The sequence below is a fragment of the Stegodyphus dumicola genome, chromosome 2 (genome assembly GCF_044657685.1).
Source record: "Stegodyphus dumicola isolate Sdum_Otavi_A_Nest chromosome 2, ASM4465768v1".
In the NCBI taxonomy this organism is placed as follows: domain Eukaryota; kingdom Metazoa; phylum Arthropoda; class Arachnida; order Araneae; family Eresidae; genus Stegodyphus; species Stegodyphus dumicola.
This window is the reverse complement of record NC_140769.1, coordinates 154,581,407-154,602,470: the sequence shown is the minus strand read 5'-3', so window position 1 is coordinate 154,602,470 and position 21,064 is coordinate 154,581,407. Positions and strand designations below refer to the sequence as shown.

At 33.1% G+C, this 21,064-nt stretch overlaps 1 protein-coding gene across 6 annotated transcripts in view; it reads right to left on the bottom strand.

The window, feature by feature from the left end:
- The window catches only part of Mvl (solute carrier family member malvolio), a 151,851-nt gene that overhangs the window by 107,387 nt on the left and 23,400 nt on the right, over positions 1-21,064 (bottom strand). For 3 of the 6 annotated variants that reach the window (XM_085811319.1, XM_085811318.1, XM_085811320.1), the window contains 3 exons: positions 8,401-8,459; positions 2,688-2,806; positions 1,159-1,508 (listed from right to left, as the gene is read on the bottom strand). In XM_085811319.1, the coding sequence (XP_085667445.1) occupies positions 1,159-1,508; positions 2,688-2,806; positions 8,401-8,459 (528 nt within the window). Of the gene's footprint in view, positions 1-1,158; positions 1,509-2,687; positions 2,807-8,400; positions 8,460-8,963; positions 8,983-17,793; positions 17,815-18,324; positions 18,485-21,064 lie in introns of those variants that run through there. The other 3 variants (XM_085811321.1, XM_085811322.1, XM_085811323.1) reach the window with 3 other exon arrangements.

The window sequence follows — 21,064 nt, the reverse complement described above, 5'->3', positions numbered from 1 at the left end:
GTTTCTGATAAATGTCTCCAGTAGCCCAGGTGACTGAATTGAAAAACCAGTTCAAAGATTTTCTGATAAATGTCTCTAGTAGCCAGGAGACTGGATTGTAAAACCAGTTCAAAGATAGGTTTTATTGCTTTTATTTAGGCTATGTCTAGGCTCGAAAAAGAATGACAGCGGAAAACGTGTCAGAAAAAAAGCCAAATATTTTTGTCCCGATTGTGATATCAGACTCTGATTACCTCCATGTTTGAAAACATATTTTTGTCCCGATTGTGATATCAGACTCTGATTACCTCCATGTTTGAAAACATATCATACCAAAGGTGAATTTTGAAAAGAAATAAAGTAAGTATTTAAAAAAATATTTGTTTTTCTGTCTCCTGTAAAGTGTTCTTTCTAGTTCTGCACCTATGTCAGAAAAAAGCCAAGTTTAAGTAAAAATGTCTTATTTCGCCATAATTAAAAATTATCTTAAATTAATAAATGCAATACTTTAAAAAATTTTGACAGCTGATTTGAATTCGTGTAATCAATTTGAATTCAAAACTGTTAATAAAAAATATGCTTATTTTTGGTTACAATATGGCAGGAAAATAAAACTGGTAAGTGAACACAACAAAGACTTAGCATCAAATGAAAACATGGGGAAATAATTCAAAAATGATATCTTTTATTTTATAACTGAAGGTTATGTTACATAAATGAAAAATAATAAAAAAATTTAAATGAGATAATTGCTTCTTTATTTTTTATTACTTTTTTATATATGGATAAAAAGACATTCTCATCAGAAATGAAATAAAAATGTGATAATTCGGCAAAGTATTAGCATACTAACTAATTTTCAATGAAACTGGATAATTCAAACTTCTTTGTCTTCCACTCAATTAAAATTTATGAAGTTTAAATCAACAAACATTTAAATAATACAACTACAAACAAACAAAAATATTTAAAATATCAAAATGTTTCTTTTTGCAACAGCATACCTTTATAATTCTTGACAGTGTTGTGCTGCCATATAATTTTATATTAACTAATAATAAAACTTTTTTTACTTTTTATAAAATCAAAAATAGTATTTAAGATTTTGTAGCAAAACATTCCAACTTCAATAAAAAAAGTGCCATGCATACGTTGAGTAAAAAAACTATGAATAAATACCTTCCATTTGAAAGCAAGAAGAAGGCAATAGCAGTTCCAATAACTTCTTGCATATCAGAGCCAATAATAGCAATTTCAACCATAATCCATAATAAATAACGTGGGACGGCAGGAAACCTTCGATGGCAAACTTCTGCAAGATGTAAACCAGTCACAACACCAAGTCTAGCTGCCAGGCGCTGCATTAAAAGACCCAAGAATGTTGCCCACATAAGAATCCACAATAATTTAAAACCTGCAACTGCACCAGACTGCAGATCTGATTCTATATTTCCTGGGTCTAAATATGCAATGCTCATCAAAAATCCAGGTCCTGTGAAAGCCCATAATTTCCTAAAGCTGAATCTATACTAAAAGAAAAATGAAAAACCAAGATTATAAATATATATATTTATACACACACACACACATATATTATTAATTACGAAAAAGAAACTTTTTATTTATCAAGAGAGAAAACAAGCAAAATGAAAGAAGAGCAAACAAAAAAGGAGAAGTTTCCCAACTGAGAATATTAATTTCTTAATAGTATGACTGGTGATATGAGAGCAAGGCAAACTTCAGAAGCATACTCATTTTAATAAAATTTATCTGTTTTAAGATGCACAATGAGTAATACAGCAAAACTTACAGAATAATACAAAAGTTGCTCTGACATAAATTTACAAAAATATTTTAATAAATAAAACTATGGACATCATCAGAATTTTTTTATTATGAGACTGTTTCAGTATTGGGTATATTCAAATAATCCACACAATGCTAATTAAATACAAAAAACATTCTGGAAATTGCTGCTATTCCAGAGATGCTGCTGTTACAAGTTTTTGCCCATATATGCTGTCACATTTATTTATGCAAACATGGTAGTGGCCTGTAAATCACAACATTCATAAGCAATTTCTATGAAAAGAGAATTATTGAAGTATGCTCAATTTTATTTGTGCAATTTCATTTGTTCAAAAAATTTTTGTAAATATGTATATGTTAAAGTTTTTGGATTATTCTATATTTATGTATTTCATACGATTTGAGAGTCATATTTGATTGACTGTCTTAATTAAACCATTCAACACCACACCAACGTTCACTACCTGCCATTTTTCTTCTTTCAGTCATAGAAATACAAATATATCATCACAAATTATCCTCCAAAATGTTTAAAATGTTTCATATCAGCATTTAAATAAACCTTCTCAACATTGTGATTGGCTGTGATATATGATATTTGCATACTGCCATCTGCATGCAGAATAATTTCAGGTATGCTTCTGAAAATTGCTAATTTACATCACATGCTCAATTTCTGGAAGATTGTGTATTACCTACTTATAAGAAACATTATTTTAAAATTACAAGCTGTAACTTTCAAGAATCAATAAACAAGTTCTTTGCATTTTACAATCAACTTATCAATTATTAAAGATACTAGGTAAAAAAATTTTCATCAACAAATTATTGCAAAAATTAATTTTCAAATTTAAATGATTTGCACAGATATATTTATATATATATTTATATAAACATACATTATCACTTTCAGGGATGGCAATTCTTTCTTGAAAATAGGTATCAATTACTTTTTCCTTTAAATTTGTTTCTTCACTCACAGAGGATGATGGTTTTTGTTCATCCATACTGTATTTGCCTATAAAATAGCATTGAATAAAGAAAAAATATCATATAATATTAAAAATGAAATTTAAAACATTAAAGTGTTTCTTTTAAGCATATGGTTAAAAAAATGGTTCCCTTCCTATTTTATTTAAATCAGGCAGAAAATTAAATAATCTGCTTAAATACTGAAAAGTTAATGTTAATAATTGATTAATTAAGCAGAATATTTACTTTTAATATAAAAAAAGATTGCTTATAAATTACTTTTAATATGAAATGCAAAAAGAATAAGATATTTAATTTCTCACAGTATGCCTATCAGTACTGGAAAATGAAATTTCTCAAACCAAATTCTCTAAAATCTAAATGAATAAAACAAAATGCAGAATACCTGCTTAAAAAATAAAACTATTCTGAAAAATAATTTCTGCAACCCCTTTGCAATAAGTAACAAAAATAAAATATAAAACATATAAAAGCTTGTAAGAAGGCACCTAAATAAAAGTTGTAAGTAAAATGAAAGAATATACAACATCATCTTAGTTAAAATGCACTGGTTATCATAAATTAAGGAAAAATCACAAAAATAGCGATAACTCCCTCAAAAATAAGTCAAACCGTGTAAAATTTGAATATGTTGCCAAGTAAGAACAGCTGAGTAAAACTGCGATATGCAATTTAGTGGTGCTGCTTTCAGAATATATCATCTGCAAGGAGCATAAAAGTCCATGTTTAAGAGCAGGCCCACATATTTCACTGTGACAGTGACATCAGAAATCTGAGATAGCCAATTCGTAACAATGACCTCCAGGCATCATTTGCCTGCAGAACTACGATGGAGAGCCATTGGGAGATTAGAGGCAAGATAAAGTCAAACAGAAGTGGCCAGATAGCTAAATGTGACTCCTTCTGTGGTTCATAGACTTTGCAGGCGATTTCAAACTACAGATTCGGCACCTAAGAGGTTCAGCCAAGCACGGCTAACTGCTACGAGCGCCGATGACCGATATTTGACTATTGTGCAAGCAGGAATAGAATCGCTACTCCGACTCTTCTTAGATCCTAATTTGTTGCAGCCTCTAGAGGACTGGTGTCAACGTCAACTGTGCGTAGAAGGCTTCACGAAGGTGGTCTGTATGTAACGCGATCAGCCATTGAGCCACTTATGTCACGCCATAGGAGGGACCGTTTTCAGGGAGCACGACAACATGTCCACTGGATGCCTGATCAATGAAGGGCAGTTCTCTTTACGGAGGAGTCTAGAAAGCGATAGCAGGCGTTACTTGATATGGATGTCAACTGTGTGTAAAAGGCTTCACGAAGGTGGTCTGTATGCGAGGCAACCAGTCATTTGTGTGCCGCTCACATCACGCCATAGGAGGGACAGTTTTCAGTGGGCACGACAACATGTCCACTGGACGTCTGTTCAATGGAGGGCGGTTCTCTTTACAGAGGAGTCCAGGTTTAGTCTAGAAAGTGATAGTAGGCATTATTTAATATGGAGATAACTTAGAACCTGCTATCATCCCTCAAACATCCGTGAAAGAGATGCATACGGAAGGGGCAGTGTCTGTGTTTGGGGTGGCATCTTTTTGGGTGGACGCACAGACCTCCATTTCTTTCCAAGTGTAACCATGAATGCTCAGATTTAAAGAGATGACACCCTTGATGTTTATGTGCGCCCATATGCCGGGACAATAAATGATGCTTTCCTGTTACAGGACGACAACGCAAGAGCACACAGGGCTCACATCGTATATGATTATCTTCAACAGGAAACAATTATGCGCATGGAGTGGCCAGCTCGATCCCCAGAATCCTATCGAGCATGTTTGGGATGTTTTAGGGAGATGTCCAGCTGCTCTCAATCTGCCCCCTCAAACCCTTGTCACGCTTGCAACTGCTTTTCAAGAGCAATGGCTCTCGCTTCCTATGGAACTGATAGACCGCATAATTGAAAGCATCACACATCGCTGTATGTGCTGTATTGCTTCTAGAGGCAATCATATTTCATATTCAAGGTACTTTTCCTATAGCAAACTGACACCTTCGATTTGTGCATTTTATACATGTGCTAATTTCTATACTACCATATTTGTCTGGTAATTTCTTTTTATGTTATTTGATACCTTACTATGTGTTGTATATTGTGGGTAAGTTTCATTAAATTCTACACGTAACTTTTTCAGTAATCGTGATTTTTGCGATTTTTCCTTATTTGTGATAACCAGTGCACATGATGATATTAAATTTCTACTGATATTTATACAATATACTGGCCAATTCAAACAAAAAGCAGCTATAGAATAAAAACACATACAAAAAGAATCTGAATAAAGACTTCAATTCAAAGTACAAAAAACTTATAAAAAATTTTCCATTCATTCAACATAAGTTTTTCACTTTAATTATATATTTTTATTCAATAATTAATAATAAAGAAAAGAATCAGTACTCAGTATCAGCAGTTAAAAAGAAAAAATACAATTATTATAAATGTTTATTGCATGTTTATTACTCAACAATACATCAAATTCAGGGCTCTATCAGTGGCTGAGTGGTCAAACCGCTAAATGCTGATAGGTTCCAAACCCAGGCAAACAAACAGCTGCATGTTCTAAAAGGACGGTTAGTACTGTTTTCACAGTTAACAAGGGACGGGTTGATGTCATTTTCATAGCTGATTGCATAAAGCTACTCAAGGATATTCTGCATAAAAGAAGGGACACCTTCAGAAAGGATCTTTAAAGGAAAATTGATTTATCTTCACATTACCCATAAGATAGATAATGAAAATCCACATGCAGCCAGCCTGTTCACTGAAATTTGAATCCCAGTAAGACTTCCAATGTTCATTATTAACCATATGGTCACTGGTGGAAACGAGAAATTAAAAAAAATGTATCTTGACATTTTGCTTCAAGGATTAAAATTAAGTTAAAAAAATTCAGTACTTTCTGACTACCCACACCCCCTTAAAAAATCACCAATGAGGCAACTTCCTGAGTTGTTGAGGGTAGGGGGTACTATTAATAAATAATATTAAAAACAAGCATTTTATACAAAAAAAAAAAAAAAAAAAAAAACAAGAAATTTTATGAGAAATCATAAAATTCTATATAGGGAATATTATTTACTATGGTTACTGTTTAGGGAAATGGTTAAATATAAAGCTTGTAAATCCACATGTACTCAAACATGAGTGTGTTATGTGCATGCACAGTTCAGTGTTGTCACGTGTATACTAAAAGATGCACCAAAAACAAGAAAATTTTACAGAATGTTGAAACTGAGAGTACCAGAAAGTACCCACATATCTAATGACATGCAAAAAAAAAAAAAAAAGTATTGTATTTCTAAACTATATTAATAATACTACACAGTATTTTAGTTCCTAACAGGCCAAAGGATTAGTTATCAAATGAATTCTACCCTATAAATTTCCACATCAGAAAGAAGCACATGTCACTTAACTGCAGTAAAAAGGACAGAGATCAAACGCTAATATTTCAACTCATATTTTATAGCAGTTCATTGTACCATCTATCTATCCTTTTATCTAATATCTTCAAGATAATACCTTTTACCTATATTCCCATTATTTATCTACTAAATTTATTTAGTTACAGTCAACATGGCCAACCACAATACCGGTTGAGTGGCAGTAATAATTGTACACAATACCATTGCATAAAAGCAATCCTTACACATTTTAGGCCTTACATAAATAAAAAACAATAATAATAAGCACCTATTTTAGTCAGCCAGCATTCCCAAGAGCTGTTTTATATCTATTCTACCTTACACAAATTCTCTTCTTTGAATTAAATAGTAAATCTATTTAATTTAAAGAAGTCTGCTTTCTTAACTTTTTTTAGAGTTTTTAAGAATAGTTTAAAGTTTCCAAAAGAGGATAAGTCACAACTAGTTTATAAGAATTTCTAATATTTTCTGATTATCCGTACCTCCATGAAAAGTTGACACATCATTGGTACCTTTGTAAATTGATGAAAAAAGGTTTATCCGGCCAACTTTATATTTTAGAGGTTCGGTTGTGTTCATAAATACACAACCGAACCTCTAAACTGGTTCTTGCATTTTTTGATTAAAAGAAGGATTTGCTAAGAAACAAGAAATTTCAAGGGGGGGGGAATAGGAATCTATGTCACTGACATTTATATTTTTACACCCAATGAATATGATTCAGCAAAATGATGACTAATTACAAAGCTATAAAATCTACATCAACTTAAACATGTGTGTGTAGTATGCACATACATGAGTTGGTCATTGTGGCATAAATATTTACAAATATGCCAAAAACAAAGCAATTTTATCCCAGTTACAACCAGTAGTGTGAAATGAGAAAGTATGCAAATTTCTTCTGCACGAAAATCTAAAGCTTTAAGGAAACAGACTGACAGTAATTTCTTGCACCTACATCAGTTCAACAATTTTCAAGTCAGTCTCTTATCTAAACTAATGAACTAAGTGGAAGAAAAATTAAACTATTAAAATGAATGAACTATGAAAACTGAATGACTAATGCAGTACTTTCCAGTCTTTTTTATGTCATGGCATATCTCACAAGTATAATTTCTTGCTGTATCTCATAAGTATACATACTAATACCAGAACACATCATAAAGGAACATTTTTCTATTAACATGATTAATTTCTTGAATTTCATACCAGGGATTAAGATCTTCCTTCCAAATGTTTTTGCTTACATTACCAAATAAATACACTTTCATTAAATTCTAGGTTTCCTACTTTCGTGACACAGCATTCTGCCTAGTGATTCTTATCAGGGCTGGGCAGAGATTATCAGACAGTATTCCATTTTTTATCATCTTTCTAAAGTTGAGTTTTCTTTTTGAATAAATTAATTTTGTCAATACAAGTTAATATATTCTCAAGTGGTTCTTGCATTTTTCGATTAAGATTATTTAGGTAGTCATTTATATCATCAAAGTAGGCTATTTTTGCAATCAGTAATTGTGTTCTGGCTCAGCTGCATATAAACAGCTATCCTCAGAAATACTTTTAGTTCTTTAAACTCATGAAAACTGAACAGAACTATACTTCTCGACATCCAGCAAACTTCAGTATAAGAACAAGAACAACTGATGCTCTGATTCCCTTTTTATCACATAAAATTGAAAAAGATATGATAAAAATGGCTATCTTTGACTCCATTCACCCTTTCTATAATATCATTAAATGCTATCTTTAATTCTAGAGGTAGACTATTTGATATGAGAGCTTCTCTATAAATAAAGCAAAATATTAGAATATCAGGATTTTCAGACTATGCCTCGGATGCCAAGCCTCTGACCCTTCCATCACTGCAGCCACATCAATACATAAATCTCTGCAATTTTCTCTGCAAAGTTTTGCTTGTATCAATATTTTCATTGATCACATCCTAGTCTTGCTGTACTTTTACCCAGTTGTACTGATGTACTGTTTTTCCAGTTTTGTTGCCCAGGAATTAACAGTTAAATGTTGTTAGACCCATTTTCATGGCGCATTAGTTGGGACCTAATGAACTAAGAGAAAACATACACACACACATACACAAGACATACTACTTTATCTTTCAGCTAAATTATTGCACCTTACCTGTTCTTTTGAGAGCAGGTGATGGTGGATCAGGATTATCCATGCATAACAGGAGGGGTCTGAAAACAATAAATAAAGGTTTTTTGAAAGAATTAATATATTAATTACATCCCAAATAATGCATTTAAAATTTTAAAACTGTAAAAGTAAATGCAAGTAAAAGAGCAGGGCTTAATGTCCAAAATTAGAAGTGCCGAAGCCCTATGAGAAACTATGAGGAACAAAAGAAAAAATAAACAAAATAGCTAAAATAATTAAATTTAAATTAAGAGAAATGTAAAGTGATAAAGAGAAATCTTTTAAATTATTAATTTTAAATAGTTAAATAGAAAAACAAATATTGGACCTTGCAGTGGCGTAGCTAGAATTCCAGCAACCGGGAACAACAGATGAATTTGCGCCCCTTTTCTGTGTGCAAAGAATAGAAAACATTTCATTAAAAAATTTCGTAGCATCAATTTGGCGCCGCTTAGATGCTGCGCACAGGGACAGGTGTCCCATCTTGCCCCACCCTAGCTATGCCACTGGGACCTTGTCTTATTTCAGGCATTGGCTGGAATTACCATTCCACTTAGAAGTAAGAAGCACCTTAACCGCTTGCTTGATTATCCAGAGTTATCTCAGGTTCGTATATATTGCAGTTAATTATTATCCCGAGAAAACTCGGGCGAAGCAGAATTTGTTAGTACGATTTCTTTTATCACGATTTTACTCGGTCTGGAGGAAATGAAAGGAAATATTCAGCTTTGATTGGCAGTTTGCCAAATTTTGTTGGTTGTGCAGTTCTTTTGGAGGGACTGGTCGCGTGTTTCCCTATTGTATAGTATACGTTGGCTTGTGGATTAGTAATGTATAAAGGATGCATGCGTTGGGAAAAAAATAAAATAATGTCGATGATGCAAGATAGCGAAAGCGATGATTTTTCAGATAGTGATTATGAAGAGGTGGGGGGAAAAAAACCAAATCCAATGAGACAGTGAGCTGTGCTCCCGTGAAAGAAATTCCAGCGGTAAGCCAGTAAAAGAGACCAGATACCAGTGTATAATGTCAGGTATCACTCTGTGTTGTCCCTTGTTTCAAAAACAATCATACAAAGATTAATATTTAACTATTTTCATTTGCCCGAGATAACTCTGGATAGTAAACTAATATTAAAAATAAATGCTTTTACACCTTCAAAAAAATTAAAAATTCAATTTAAAACCTACATATTTTGATTTGTTTTGTTTTGTTGTATTTAATAATAAAATTTAAAAAATTGATGATTTTTTGCAATTTTTTTCAAAAAAATTTATAAGGGAAGCAGTTAACCGATCTCCATTTAAGCCTTGATTGCATGCATAATGTACTATTTCAAGGGATGACAAGTACCACTCTTTTTTTGCAGCACACCAAGGAAAAAAGATAAAACCATTAAAGCTTCACTAAGGAGAATAGTGAGAATTCTAGAAACAGTATGAGGATATGGGAGGAAATTTAAATGGAAAAGTGTAGCTTTGAAAATAAAAGGGGAAAAGTTCAAGACTTTCTAACCACAATGCTTTGTCGATATAATTCTAACCATCAAGCTGAAATTTTCCCTGAATACGACTTGGTAAGAACATGAGAATAAATACAAGATTTCTCAGTACAAGTGGCAGCAGTGGTCCCCCCATTTGGTTACATCATTCAGAAAGTCTATTAGGATGCTTCTACCATGGAACGTGCACAACCACGGCATCACTCTTAGTATAGTTCAACCCTTTGAAGCTCAAGCCTGGTTGGTGTTCTGCCAAAACACAGAGACTTGTCCTCTGTGCAAGGCTTGAGTGCAAAGTAAAAATAAGCCTGCATTTTTAAGTTAGAATTGATTTTTAAAAAATATTTACCATTAAAACATTTATCTTTTAAAATTGTGGTTCACTTACATAAAAGAAATACTGGAGTCTCCTATGCGCTCTGACTGAAATTATAATTTATCTTGAAAACTGAGACGTACCGGAACCGAGTTTCAGCGCAATTTAAGCTCTCTAAAAGAGTATACAGCAACGATGAAAAATAATTTTAATTACAAGTACATTCCAACTTACTTATATCAGTAAGCCTCCCTCAGTATCCAAAGATACAAATAATATACTTAGTTCTGCGATATGTGAAGCCTGAAAAATCGCAACTTCGAGCTGTACTATTTCGAATTATGCTTTACCAAAAGTGAGAAATTTATAAATTGTTAGGTAAAAATAGGTACAACGTTAGGTAAATTGTTAGATAAAATTAGGTACAACAAAAAGTTTCTAGAAGAATACAGAATGTGCCCTATTCTGATAATGATGATTCATCAAGCATATTCAGTCATTTTGCTGTACAGTGGTACCTCGATATACGAGTTTAATTCGTTTCGTAACCTTGCTCGTATGTCAAATTGCTCGTATCTCAAAGCAACTTTCCCCATTGAAATTAATTGAAATGCCATTAATCCATTCCTGCTCCCAAACACCACCTCGGTTGTTTTTCTTAAGTGTTTTTGAATAAGAAAATGTATTTACAAGAAGAAACATTTATTTATAAATAACAAATACATATTCTATAAAAACATAATTAAAAGAAAAAGCGCTTATGGAAGTGCTTAATTTTTGTCACTGGTCTTCGCTTTTTTCGTCACGCTTTGCTCATTTTCACCTGCAGATCATTTAAAATAACTGTCCAAGGAGGTTTGTTTCTTCCTCCCTGTCAAAGCATTGCGGAAATGTTGTTGAACAACTCCGATGCACAACCAGTTGCAACTTTTTCGTGGTGATTTTTATCCATGAACATTACAACTTTCTCTCACATTCTCGAGATCTGTTTTATACCTCTTGTAGGGATAACCTCCTCCATCTCTGGCTCCTCTTCAAAACAAATTTTTCGTTGAACCACCGTATGCTGCTGCGAATGTAGATTGTGTAACTCCTCGGTTGTCAGCTCCAGAGACCGTTCCTCGAAGAATTCGTTTACATCTCTCTCATCCACCTCCAGACTCATGGATTTCCCAGAGAAACAATCTCCTCTACCACTGACATTTCGGGTTCCAATCCTTTGAAGGCCTTTTCAGCTACAGCCTCAGGCCACAGCTTCTTCCATGCAGAGGTTAAGGTGCTCGTTGTAACACCCAACCAAGCCTGACCAATAATTCTTAGGCATATCCCAATATTAAAGTGGTGCTTCCAGAACTCTCGAAGGGTAAGGTTTGTGTTCTCCGTCACCTCAAAGCAGCGCCAAAAAATGTGCTTAACTTCTTAAAATTAGAAATCACCTGCTGATCCATGGGCTGCAGGATAGGAATGGTGTTGGGTGGTAGGTAGAGAACTTTTATAAACTTGAATTCTTCGAGTAAATCATCTTCGAGATTTGGTCGGTGAGCAAGGACATTATCGAGGACGAGAAGGGCTTGCATGGGTAGGTTGTTTTTCTGTAGATATTTTTTAACAGAAGGGCCAAACACCAGGTTTATCCAATCTACAAAAAATTTCCTGGTGACCCACGCCTTCGGATTTGCCCTCCATATAACTGGCAGTTTTTCTTTTAAAATCTTATATGACTTAAAGGCTCTGGGATTTTCCGAATGGTATACTAGCAGAGGCTTGATTTTGCAGTCGCCACTCGCATTGGCGCAAATTGCTAGAGTTAATCTATCCTTCATGGGTTTGTGACCTGGCATCGTTTTCTCCTCTGCCGTTATGCAAGTTCTATTCGGTATCCTTTTCCAGAAAAGCCCTGTCTCATCACAGTTGAAGACTTAATGGGGGGATGTACCCTTTGGCTTCTATCAGTTCAGAAAACACTTTGATGTAAACCTCAGCTGCCTTCACATCCGAACTTGCTGCCTCACCATGCCTGACAATGGAGTGAATGCCAGTCCTTTTCCTAAAGTTGTCAAACCAGCCCCGACTGGCTTTAAACGAGTCTTCTGATTCTTCGTTTGTGGAAGTGTGTGATGTCTGCTTCAGCAAATCACCGTAAATTGCTTCTGCCTTCTCACATATGATGCTTTGTGTTAAGGTTCCTCCTTGAAGCTGCTTCTCTGTCCCCCACACCATCAGTAGTTTCTCCATCTTTTCATGGAGAGAGGTCCAGAGCTTAGAAATTATTGTAACGCCCTTAGCTGACATTATACTCTTTATCAACTCCTTCTGTTTAAGCATAGTACATATTATAGATGTGCTATGCCCGTACATCCTCGCTAAGTCAATTACTCGCACACCTTGCTCATGGTTTTCTAAGATTTCATGCTTTAATTCAATAGCACTCAAGATTTCATGCTTAATTCAATACTTCTTCTTTGGACCCATGGTTATAAATATAAATGTGATAAAGTTTTGTAAATGTACAAAAAGTAAAAAACGTGAACCCAACTTATCAAAAATGCTTTGAAAACAAGGGAAACAAGCACGCAGACTGAGGTCTAGTCTGAGGTGGGAGAAACTGTTAGAAGCTGCACATAACACCAACATGCGCACGCATGTTGCAGTCGTGTGCAGCGGTGTAGTGTGTGATTCCTTGTATCTCAAATCTTGCTCTCATCTCAAAGCAAAACATCGCTCACTCGTATCTCAAAACACTCATATGTTAGGGCACTCATATGTATATCGAGGTACCACTGCATATGTATTTATTCAATATATTATCCAATGCATACATGAAAGCACTATCAGCACTTATGAATTCTATTTTCTCTTTTATTAATTTCTTTTGTAATTTTCCTCATTGTATTTGAAATTCCATTTGAAAAGCATGTATCAATAATATTAACTGAATTAAATATTCACAGTGCAAACAAAGAAAGGAAATATCTGTGTAAAACATTAGAAAAATAGTCTTCAATTCGCTTCTTGTTCAACACTGCTTAAATCAAGGGCATTTGAGGCAGACAGCTTTCATAAGCTCTACCAAAATTGAAGAAGAAAGGATATACAGTCAAAAGTCTTTAATCCGGATGTCCATAATCCAGATTGATCTATAATCTGGACCTCGAAGCTACAAACTTTCTGCGCATGCATAAACGCATAATGTGTTTACACATGCCCATAATACCTTTACGCATGTGCATTTAATGTATAACAGACGTATAAGCTAAGCTAAAATTATCTAATTATCTATTTCAGTTAATGTTGCAGATTGCGTTGTTCCTTAATCTTCTAATTGGATCCAGCTTATTATTTTTTGCAGACTGTAAGAGCAATTTCATAAAAGTAAGCTTGAACTTTCGATTATGTCAAAAAGAATTTGATTCTAGAGCTGCCAACGGATCCACAAAGTGAAAGCATGTTTTGATGTCCATCAAACAAAAAGTGGAATTGCTGCGAAAAATTTATATATCCTTTGTTTCTCTAATTATTCCGAAATCTGTTTATCAATTTCACGCTGCTCTGCCAGGGGGGGGACGTTGTGGTACGCAATGAACTGGAAGTTGATCTGTCAGCACTATCCTTATCTTCAGGGCAGATGTTTTTATTTTATTCAGCTTATAATTCCATACTAAATGTAGTATTTCATCTCGATGTACTCTGATATGATTGAAATCAAATTCCTTGTCATTATAAATATCCCGAATACACATCAAATAGTTTTCTGGTTGCAATTTTCTAATTTCGATTATGCGTAATGTATGATTTACGCATGCGCGCATTGAAAGGAATGTTTAATAAAGTAAACAAATAAATATTACGCTTTTCTGTGTAAATTTTGATACCCTTTAGATCATAATTACTCTTTATTTCATAAATTATGGTTTCATATTTTTAACTTTATAATTTCTGCATGCCATCTTAGATTTAAATTTATGATCTATAATCTGGAAAAACACATAATTCAGAATCACCGAAATCCCGATTAAAGACTTTTGACTGTATTTATATCCTGGAATAAAGTTTTACAACAATGCATATGAACAAAAACTAGTCACCTTTCCCTTGCATATTAGAAAACTTCAAAAATACATATCAAATATTTGAACGCAAGTCACTTTTGGATTATTATTTCTTTTCCTTATTTTTGACTAATTTGTCAAGATTTATTTTTTAAATAAGTTTTACAAGATGAGCACATTCTGCTTTCGTCATGTTATTTCAAGTACTCTATAAATCATTTTTCCCCTCTTTTTTTTTTTTTTTTCATTTTTTCTGTGTCCTACTGTGTCCATAAGACAAATAGACACTGAAAGATTAACTCAGATTGCATTCTGTTCACAATTTCCCCAATAAGCAATATTGCAATAAGCAATTTTCCCAATATTTCACAACATTTCACAATTTTCCCAATAAGCAATTCGAAACTGAGTCAGTTGCCTTTAAAAAGTCTTTCATGTATGCATCCCTTTAAGCATCTGCTGTTGTATGCTATATCAATTAAACAAACATCTGTTTCACACTGTTTTCAGATCACCATACCATCTTTAATGAATTTCCCCAAAAAGTATTCTCTAGTTTCTTTCATTATTTTTTTTTCCTTTTATATAATTGTCTAATTCTATAGCAAAATATCATTCATATTTTTATACGTAGCGTACTCGGAAATTAAGTACCGTTTCATTCTAGCGCCATCGCAGCGCTGTGGTAGGCGTCCCGCGCATGCGCACTAGTCTTTCTTGTTCACTGACTTTCAATTGTCGCCATTTTGGTTGCTCTATGTTGTGTTTTCAGTTTGCTGTGCACATTAAAAAAGTTTAAGACAATTAGTTCTCCCGCTGACTGTGAGATTCGTGCCGTGATTAAATTTTTAAACGCGAGGAATGTTAAACCGGCCGAAATTTATCGTCAAGTGACAGAAGTTTACGATGAATACGCGATAAGTGATGGAATGGTGAGAAAGTGGGTAAGAATGTTTAATGCAGGTCGAACAAATGTCCACACCGAGGCTCGGAGTGGTCGGCCTTCTGTTGTCACCGATGATTTGGTAAGGAAAGTTGATGAAGCAATTCATGAGAACAGACGCTTCACAATGACAACTCTTTCAGAGGCATTTCCACAAGTTTCACGTACTGTTTTGTTCGAAATTGTGTCTGACCGCTTGAATTATCGCAAACTGTGTTCCCGATGGGTTCCAAACATGCTCACTGATGTTCACAAAACAAAGCGCCTTGGTAGTGCCCTGACATTTCTCACGCGATACAGTGATGAGGGAGAAAACTTTTTAAACCAAATTGTGACAGGTGATGAAACTTGGGTGTGACATTTCACACCAGAATCGAAACAACAATCGATGGAGTGGAGACACACTCATTCTCCGAAAAAACAAAAGTTCAAAGTGACAATGTCATCACAAAAAATTATGTGCACTGTCTTCTGGGATAGGAAAGGTGTTTTGCTTACTGAATTTCTTCCCAGAGGTGAAACCATTAATGCGGCACGATATTGTGAGACTTTAACAAAACTAAGACGTGCCATTCAAAACAAATGAAGAGGAATGCTCAGTAAAGGAATTGTGTTGCTCCATGACAATGCTCGGCCCCATACTGCTGGTGTCACTCTATCGTTAATTCGACAGTTTCATTGGGAGCAGTTCGATCACCTGCCGTACAGCCCGGACTTTGCGCCGTCCGACTATCACTTGTTCTTGCACATGAAGCGCGAGCTTGGTGGCAAGCACTTTGGATCTGACAATGACACGAAAAATGCTATGGTGTCGTGGTTATCGAAACTGGCGAGAAGTTTCTTTGACGATGGTATACAAAAACTGGTCACCTGCTATGATAAGTGTTTGATCATTGGCGGAAACTATGTTGAAAAATAGTTGTTTAAGACATGTATTTTCATGTAAAAATAAAATTGGATTCGAAAAAATTGTTTTACTATTTTTTTTTTTTTTTTTTTTTTTCAAAACGGTACTACGCCTCGTAAAAGATAATTTTCATGTGTCTGTCTGAGATTTTTTATCTTCATCCCAAGCAATATATTCCATATATTATGGTTCACTGCCCTATTTACAGACAAATTAATTAAATCAAAGGAAAATTTCTTTAAATTTTTAAAGGAATATTTTAATACTACCCTACAGTTATGTTTAATATATTAATATATAAAAACATAGATATGCTTCGTGTCTTATAGAATATAAGTAAGTATGTTCCATACTGCAAATTAAAAACCTTCAGAACAGATTACAGAAGAATTAATACAAAATAACATGTTTTTACTCTAACATATAAAAGAATTACAGAGTAGTTTGAAATGCATAACAAATGATACAAAATATACAATAAATTATATAATAAACAATACTGCAAATAGTATTATGATAACTTTTATATTGAAATTAACTGTATATTGCTTTTTATAATATGGCAGTTTATGAGGTAATATTCTTAAAACTTTTCCCAATGTGCATACATTTTTATAATGTAATTCTCAATCAACTCTCAGACTGGCACAACATTTTGAAATTGCTCATGAAAATCTGCATTTAAATAGCATTCACTAGCTAAATTTATATAATTACTTTAGTCTGTTTTCATAAACTTATATTCATTAAGATGATTAACCCTCTGAGCGTTATGACCGGCTTTATCCGGTCATCAGAAGTTTTGCTACTTGGCGTATATTAGCTTATAATTTAAGATATTTTGCTTTCTTACTTTCTTTAATAATGCAAATATTATGTTAAGGAATGTAAGTTTATGAAAATACTGACTAAAATAAGTAATTATACAAACCCAATTAATAAATGCTGTTTAAATACCGTTTTTCATCACTGATCTAAAATCCTGTGCTTCTCATAAGGTTGAGACAGCAAAATATTGTAAATTATAAGTCAATATATGCCAAGTGATAAAAAAAAAATCTTATGACTGAATAAAAACAGCCATGCCAGTAAAGGGTTAAAGAGAATTTTTATTTGTTATAATAAATAGCTGCAAAAATCTTATGTTCTTAGTACTAACTAATGTAATGTAATTATTAACATAAATTATATAATTTTAATAAAGACAAATTACTTATACCTAGAGTTTAAAAATAAACTTTTTATGTCAGCATTTGTTTACAGTTAATGTTTCATGTACAGCATAGTGATTTACTTTTTATCTACATTGGTAATAGTTACAGACTACTACAGTAATGCTGTTGAAAGCTGATATTAACAATATTTATCACATTAACTCATAAATTTCACTCACAGTTCTACACACATTATTAGTGTTCATATGCAGCACTAAATGAAGATTTGTTTTCGGTGATAAAAATAACAAGAAATCATTTGATCTTTTTAATTTTAAGCAATCTAATCACCTGAAATCATTGGCATTAAATTGGCATGAAATTTTCTAAACAAAGTTTGAGAAAAGTTATATTTACAGGAAGAAAAAGTGAGAAACTCTAATAAGTTAATAAGAAGTTAATTGTAAAGACAGACTTATTTCTGTAGTTTGAAAGAGTTACTCACAGCACACCAAATTCCTCCAGTCTTAAAATCTACATACACTCTAACTGCATCAATGAATTGACAAGGAACAGAATTAACTTTTCCTAAAATCCCAAGCATCTAACCAGCTCTTTTCAATATGCATAAATTACCAACTTAAATTGACAGAAAATATAGGCAAAGAAATATAATACTAAAAATAGAAAGTAATTATTATAAATCTGCATAGCAATACACATTTGAACGCAAATTAAATTTTAAAACGCTAATAAACTGATTTGATGGTAAGTGTGAAATGATCTAATGTATTATTAACCCACAATGCATGAAAAGTTGTAAATGCATTAACACAAAAAATACCATGCACATAAATTGCAAAAAAAGAAAATGCATAGGTATATGGAACGGGTAAAATTAAGCTGCTAACAAATTAGTTTTCCCACCTTATTTTATATGATTGAAATATCGCGAGATCACAAGTAAAAATTGCTTTAGATCTGTTGAAAAATTATGATCCTCTTTTATACTGTGAACATGATATAACATACTTACAATGTTAACAGAAAACGAGTAGAAAATATTTCAAAATACAGCAGCGAATTCTGTTCATTGCCCTATTCACCATGCTTCCTCTAAAGTGACAATTCCACGATTACACCGAAATCTCTTCAAGCTTGCAGTAGACATGCCCACTGAGTGTTGTCTTGAGATGTGATGCAATACTAACAATCTCGATTCTGTTATCTTTTTCATTGTTAAAGTGCTTGCGTGTATTATGTGCTCTTTAATAAAAGAAGAATTAAAAAAAAAAAAAAAAAATTTCTTCGGTGACACCTAAGATTATCACAAAATAATCCAAAGTGTAACTATCACTGAAAATTAAATTATTACTATGGACATTTAAATATATTATTACAATATATTTATTGCTTAACTATATTGTTTAAAATTATTGGACACTTGAATATATTGTGTTTAAATTTATTGTTAATAATAGTTAAATATATTGTTTATTATAATATAATTTTTAAGTAATTAAAACTGGAAGAAGCCGATATTATACAAATGCGCAAAACTGGGTTCGGAATAAATGTGCCAGAAAAAAAACATAGATGACAGAACTATATATTAAATATAAAAATGAACAAATACGGAACTTTGTTAAAGACATTGAATGAAAGTTGCATTCATTTTTTGTTAACAGTAAAATTTCTGTTCAAATATAGACAGTTTTTTGTTTGACACTTTTCCTGAGCGAGAAACGGGACACTGTCGAAAAATATACAAGTATTAGTGATAAAGTAAATCCCTCTTTAATCTCAAAACATAGTTTTAATAAAATATCCAAAACATGACAATATTTTATAGAGTTTATAAAAAAGGGGAAATGATTCCTCTATTAGCAACTTTTATACTTTTGCCTTACAGAGCTCGGAATATCCCAGGATTATTTCATTTTCATTTCTTATCATCACTCAGCATTTCTAGGACATTCATAAGTCGTCTGGAATATTTTAGACAAAACCGTAGGTTTATGATTTTCGAGGATTATTCCTACAATTTTTCTAACATATCCCAGTTTGAAATATTCTTCTGATCTATGGGAAGGAATAAGCCTGAAACAACCCAGGCAACTTACATAATTTCATATATTATGCTTATTCTTCTACATTGTAAAGTAATTTTTTGTACATAATTACAAAGCGTACAAGCTTTGAAAAGAGAAGCTTACGAAATTTTTTTATATATAAGCCCAAAGAAAATCTTTAGATAAAGAAAGGTAGCAGATATTGCTTTTTGTATTTAACTTAAATTTTTGGAACATTCCTAAAACATGTAGAGACTAACCCTTGGATATTTCTAGGAATATTCCTTGCACATAAAAATAGAGAACATTGGAATATCCACGTTATTATAGTATTTGAATGGAAGATTATGAATTTCCCTGGAATATTCTCAGATACGCCTGAAATATGTAATGCATATTCTTGGAGAGTATCTACCGGTTAGGTTGATACTTCATTACATCTAAACTTCGAATGTCCCATTTAGAACTGATGCACATATATTCAAGAACTGCCAGATGATAATAAGAGAATCCACCACGCACGCAAATTCCTGTGCAGTAGTAAAAATCGACAAATTGAACAAAGTTGTAGCAAAATTATCAGCAGACGAACGTCTATGAAATACCAGCTTGACCAGATCATCATCTGTGCTCAAGGAAGGCAGCATTCTCGCAGAAGACAGACATAGATATGGCAGTGGCGTAGCAAGCATGACTGGCGCCCGGGGCAAAATACCTTTTTGGCGCCCCCCCCCCACAATAAAAAATTTCAGTAATATAATGTATAGAATATATTCGTAATAAGAAAATAATGCAAATAATAATAAAATGCTGAATCTGCCATAAAATACTCAAAAATATATTAAGAATAGTCACTACCTAACTACACTATCCATGGATTCGGAAATGCATCTGTGTCGGCGGAAAAATCAGATATACGATGATCTAGAATTAGTTCAAAAGGTGTTATAAGTGTTTTTAAAAAGTGCAGGTTTTAAACAATTAAAAGTTTAATATACATTATAGATAAATAGATATGTAGCAACTTGCCTACTACAACTCAACTCTGCCAGTGTGGTAACCCATAGCAACAAAGAACAAAATAATATTTATTCTATTCAATTGCTATAAGTATTTAATGATCTGTCTCAAAAAATTGTACTATCATAATTGGTGACACGTACTTATTACGAATAGCAACCTTCAATGTTGCACGAATATGGAGTTCATATGTCAAAATTCTGAGCAGCAGTAAGTTATCCAGTGTGATGAGATGCAAGTAAGACATTTCACCTGTCATTTAAAGCGTTGTGCCGCATTCCGGTGAGTCAACATATTTCTGTCATAATTTCAGTGGATATATGTATCGTCTACAGCATTTGAGCCGCCAATTTCTCTGATTTTACCAAGAAACTGTGTCACTATAAACATGTTGATTATTTTTCTATACATATTATTATTGTGCGTATTTGATTGATATAAAGTGGTTGACAACGATTCACAATTGGCGCGAGTGGCAGTTAAGCCATCACCTTTTTGTCGCCGAGACCCATCGTTATGGTTCATTCAATTGGATGCGCAGTTAAGTCACATTACTGCCGACGAAACTCAATTTTATACAGCGATCTCCGTGTTAGAATCAGAGGTGCTGCAATCAGCTCGTGAAATAATTTTGAATTCACCGGCAACGGACAAATACAAATCTTTAAAAAATATTAATTTTTG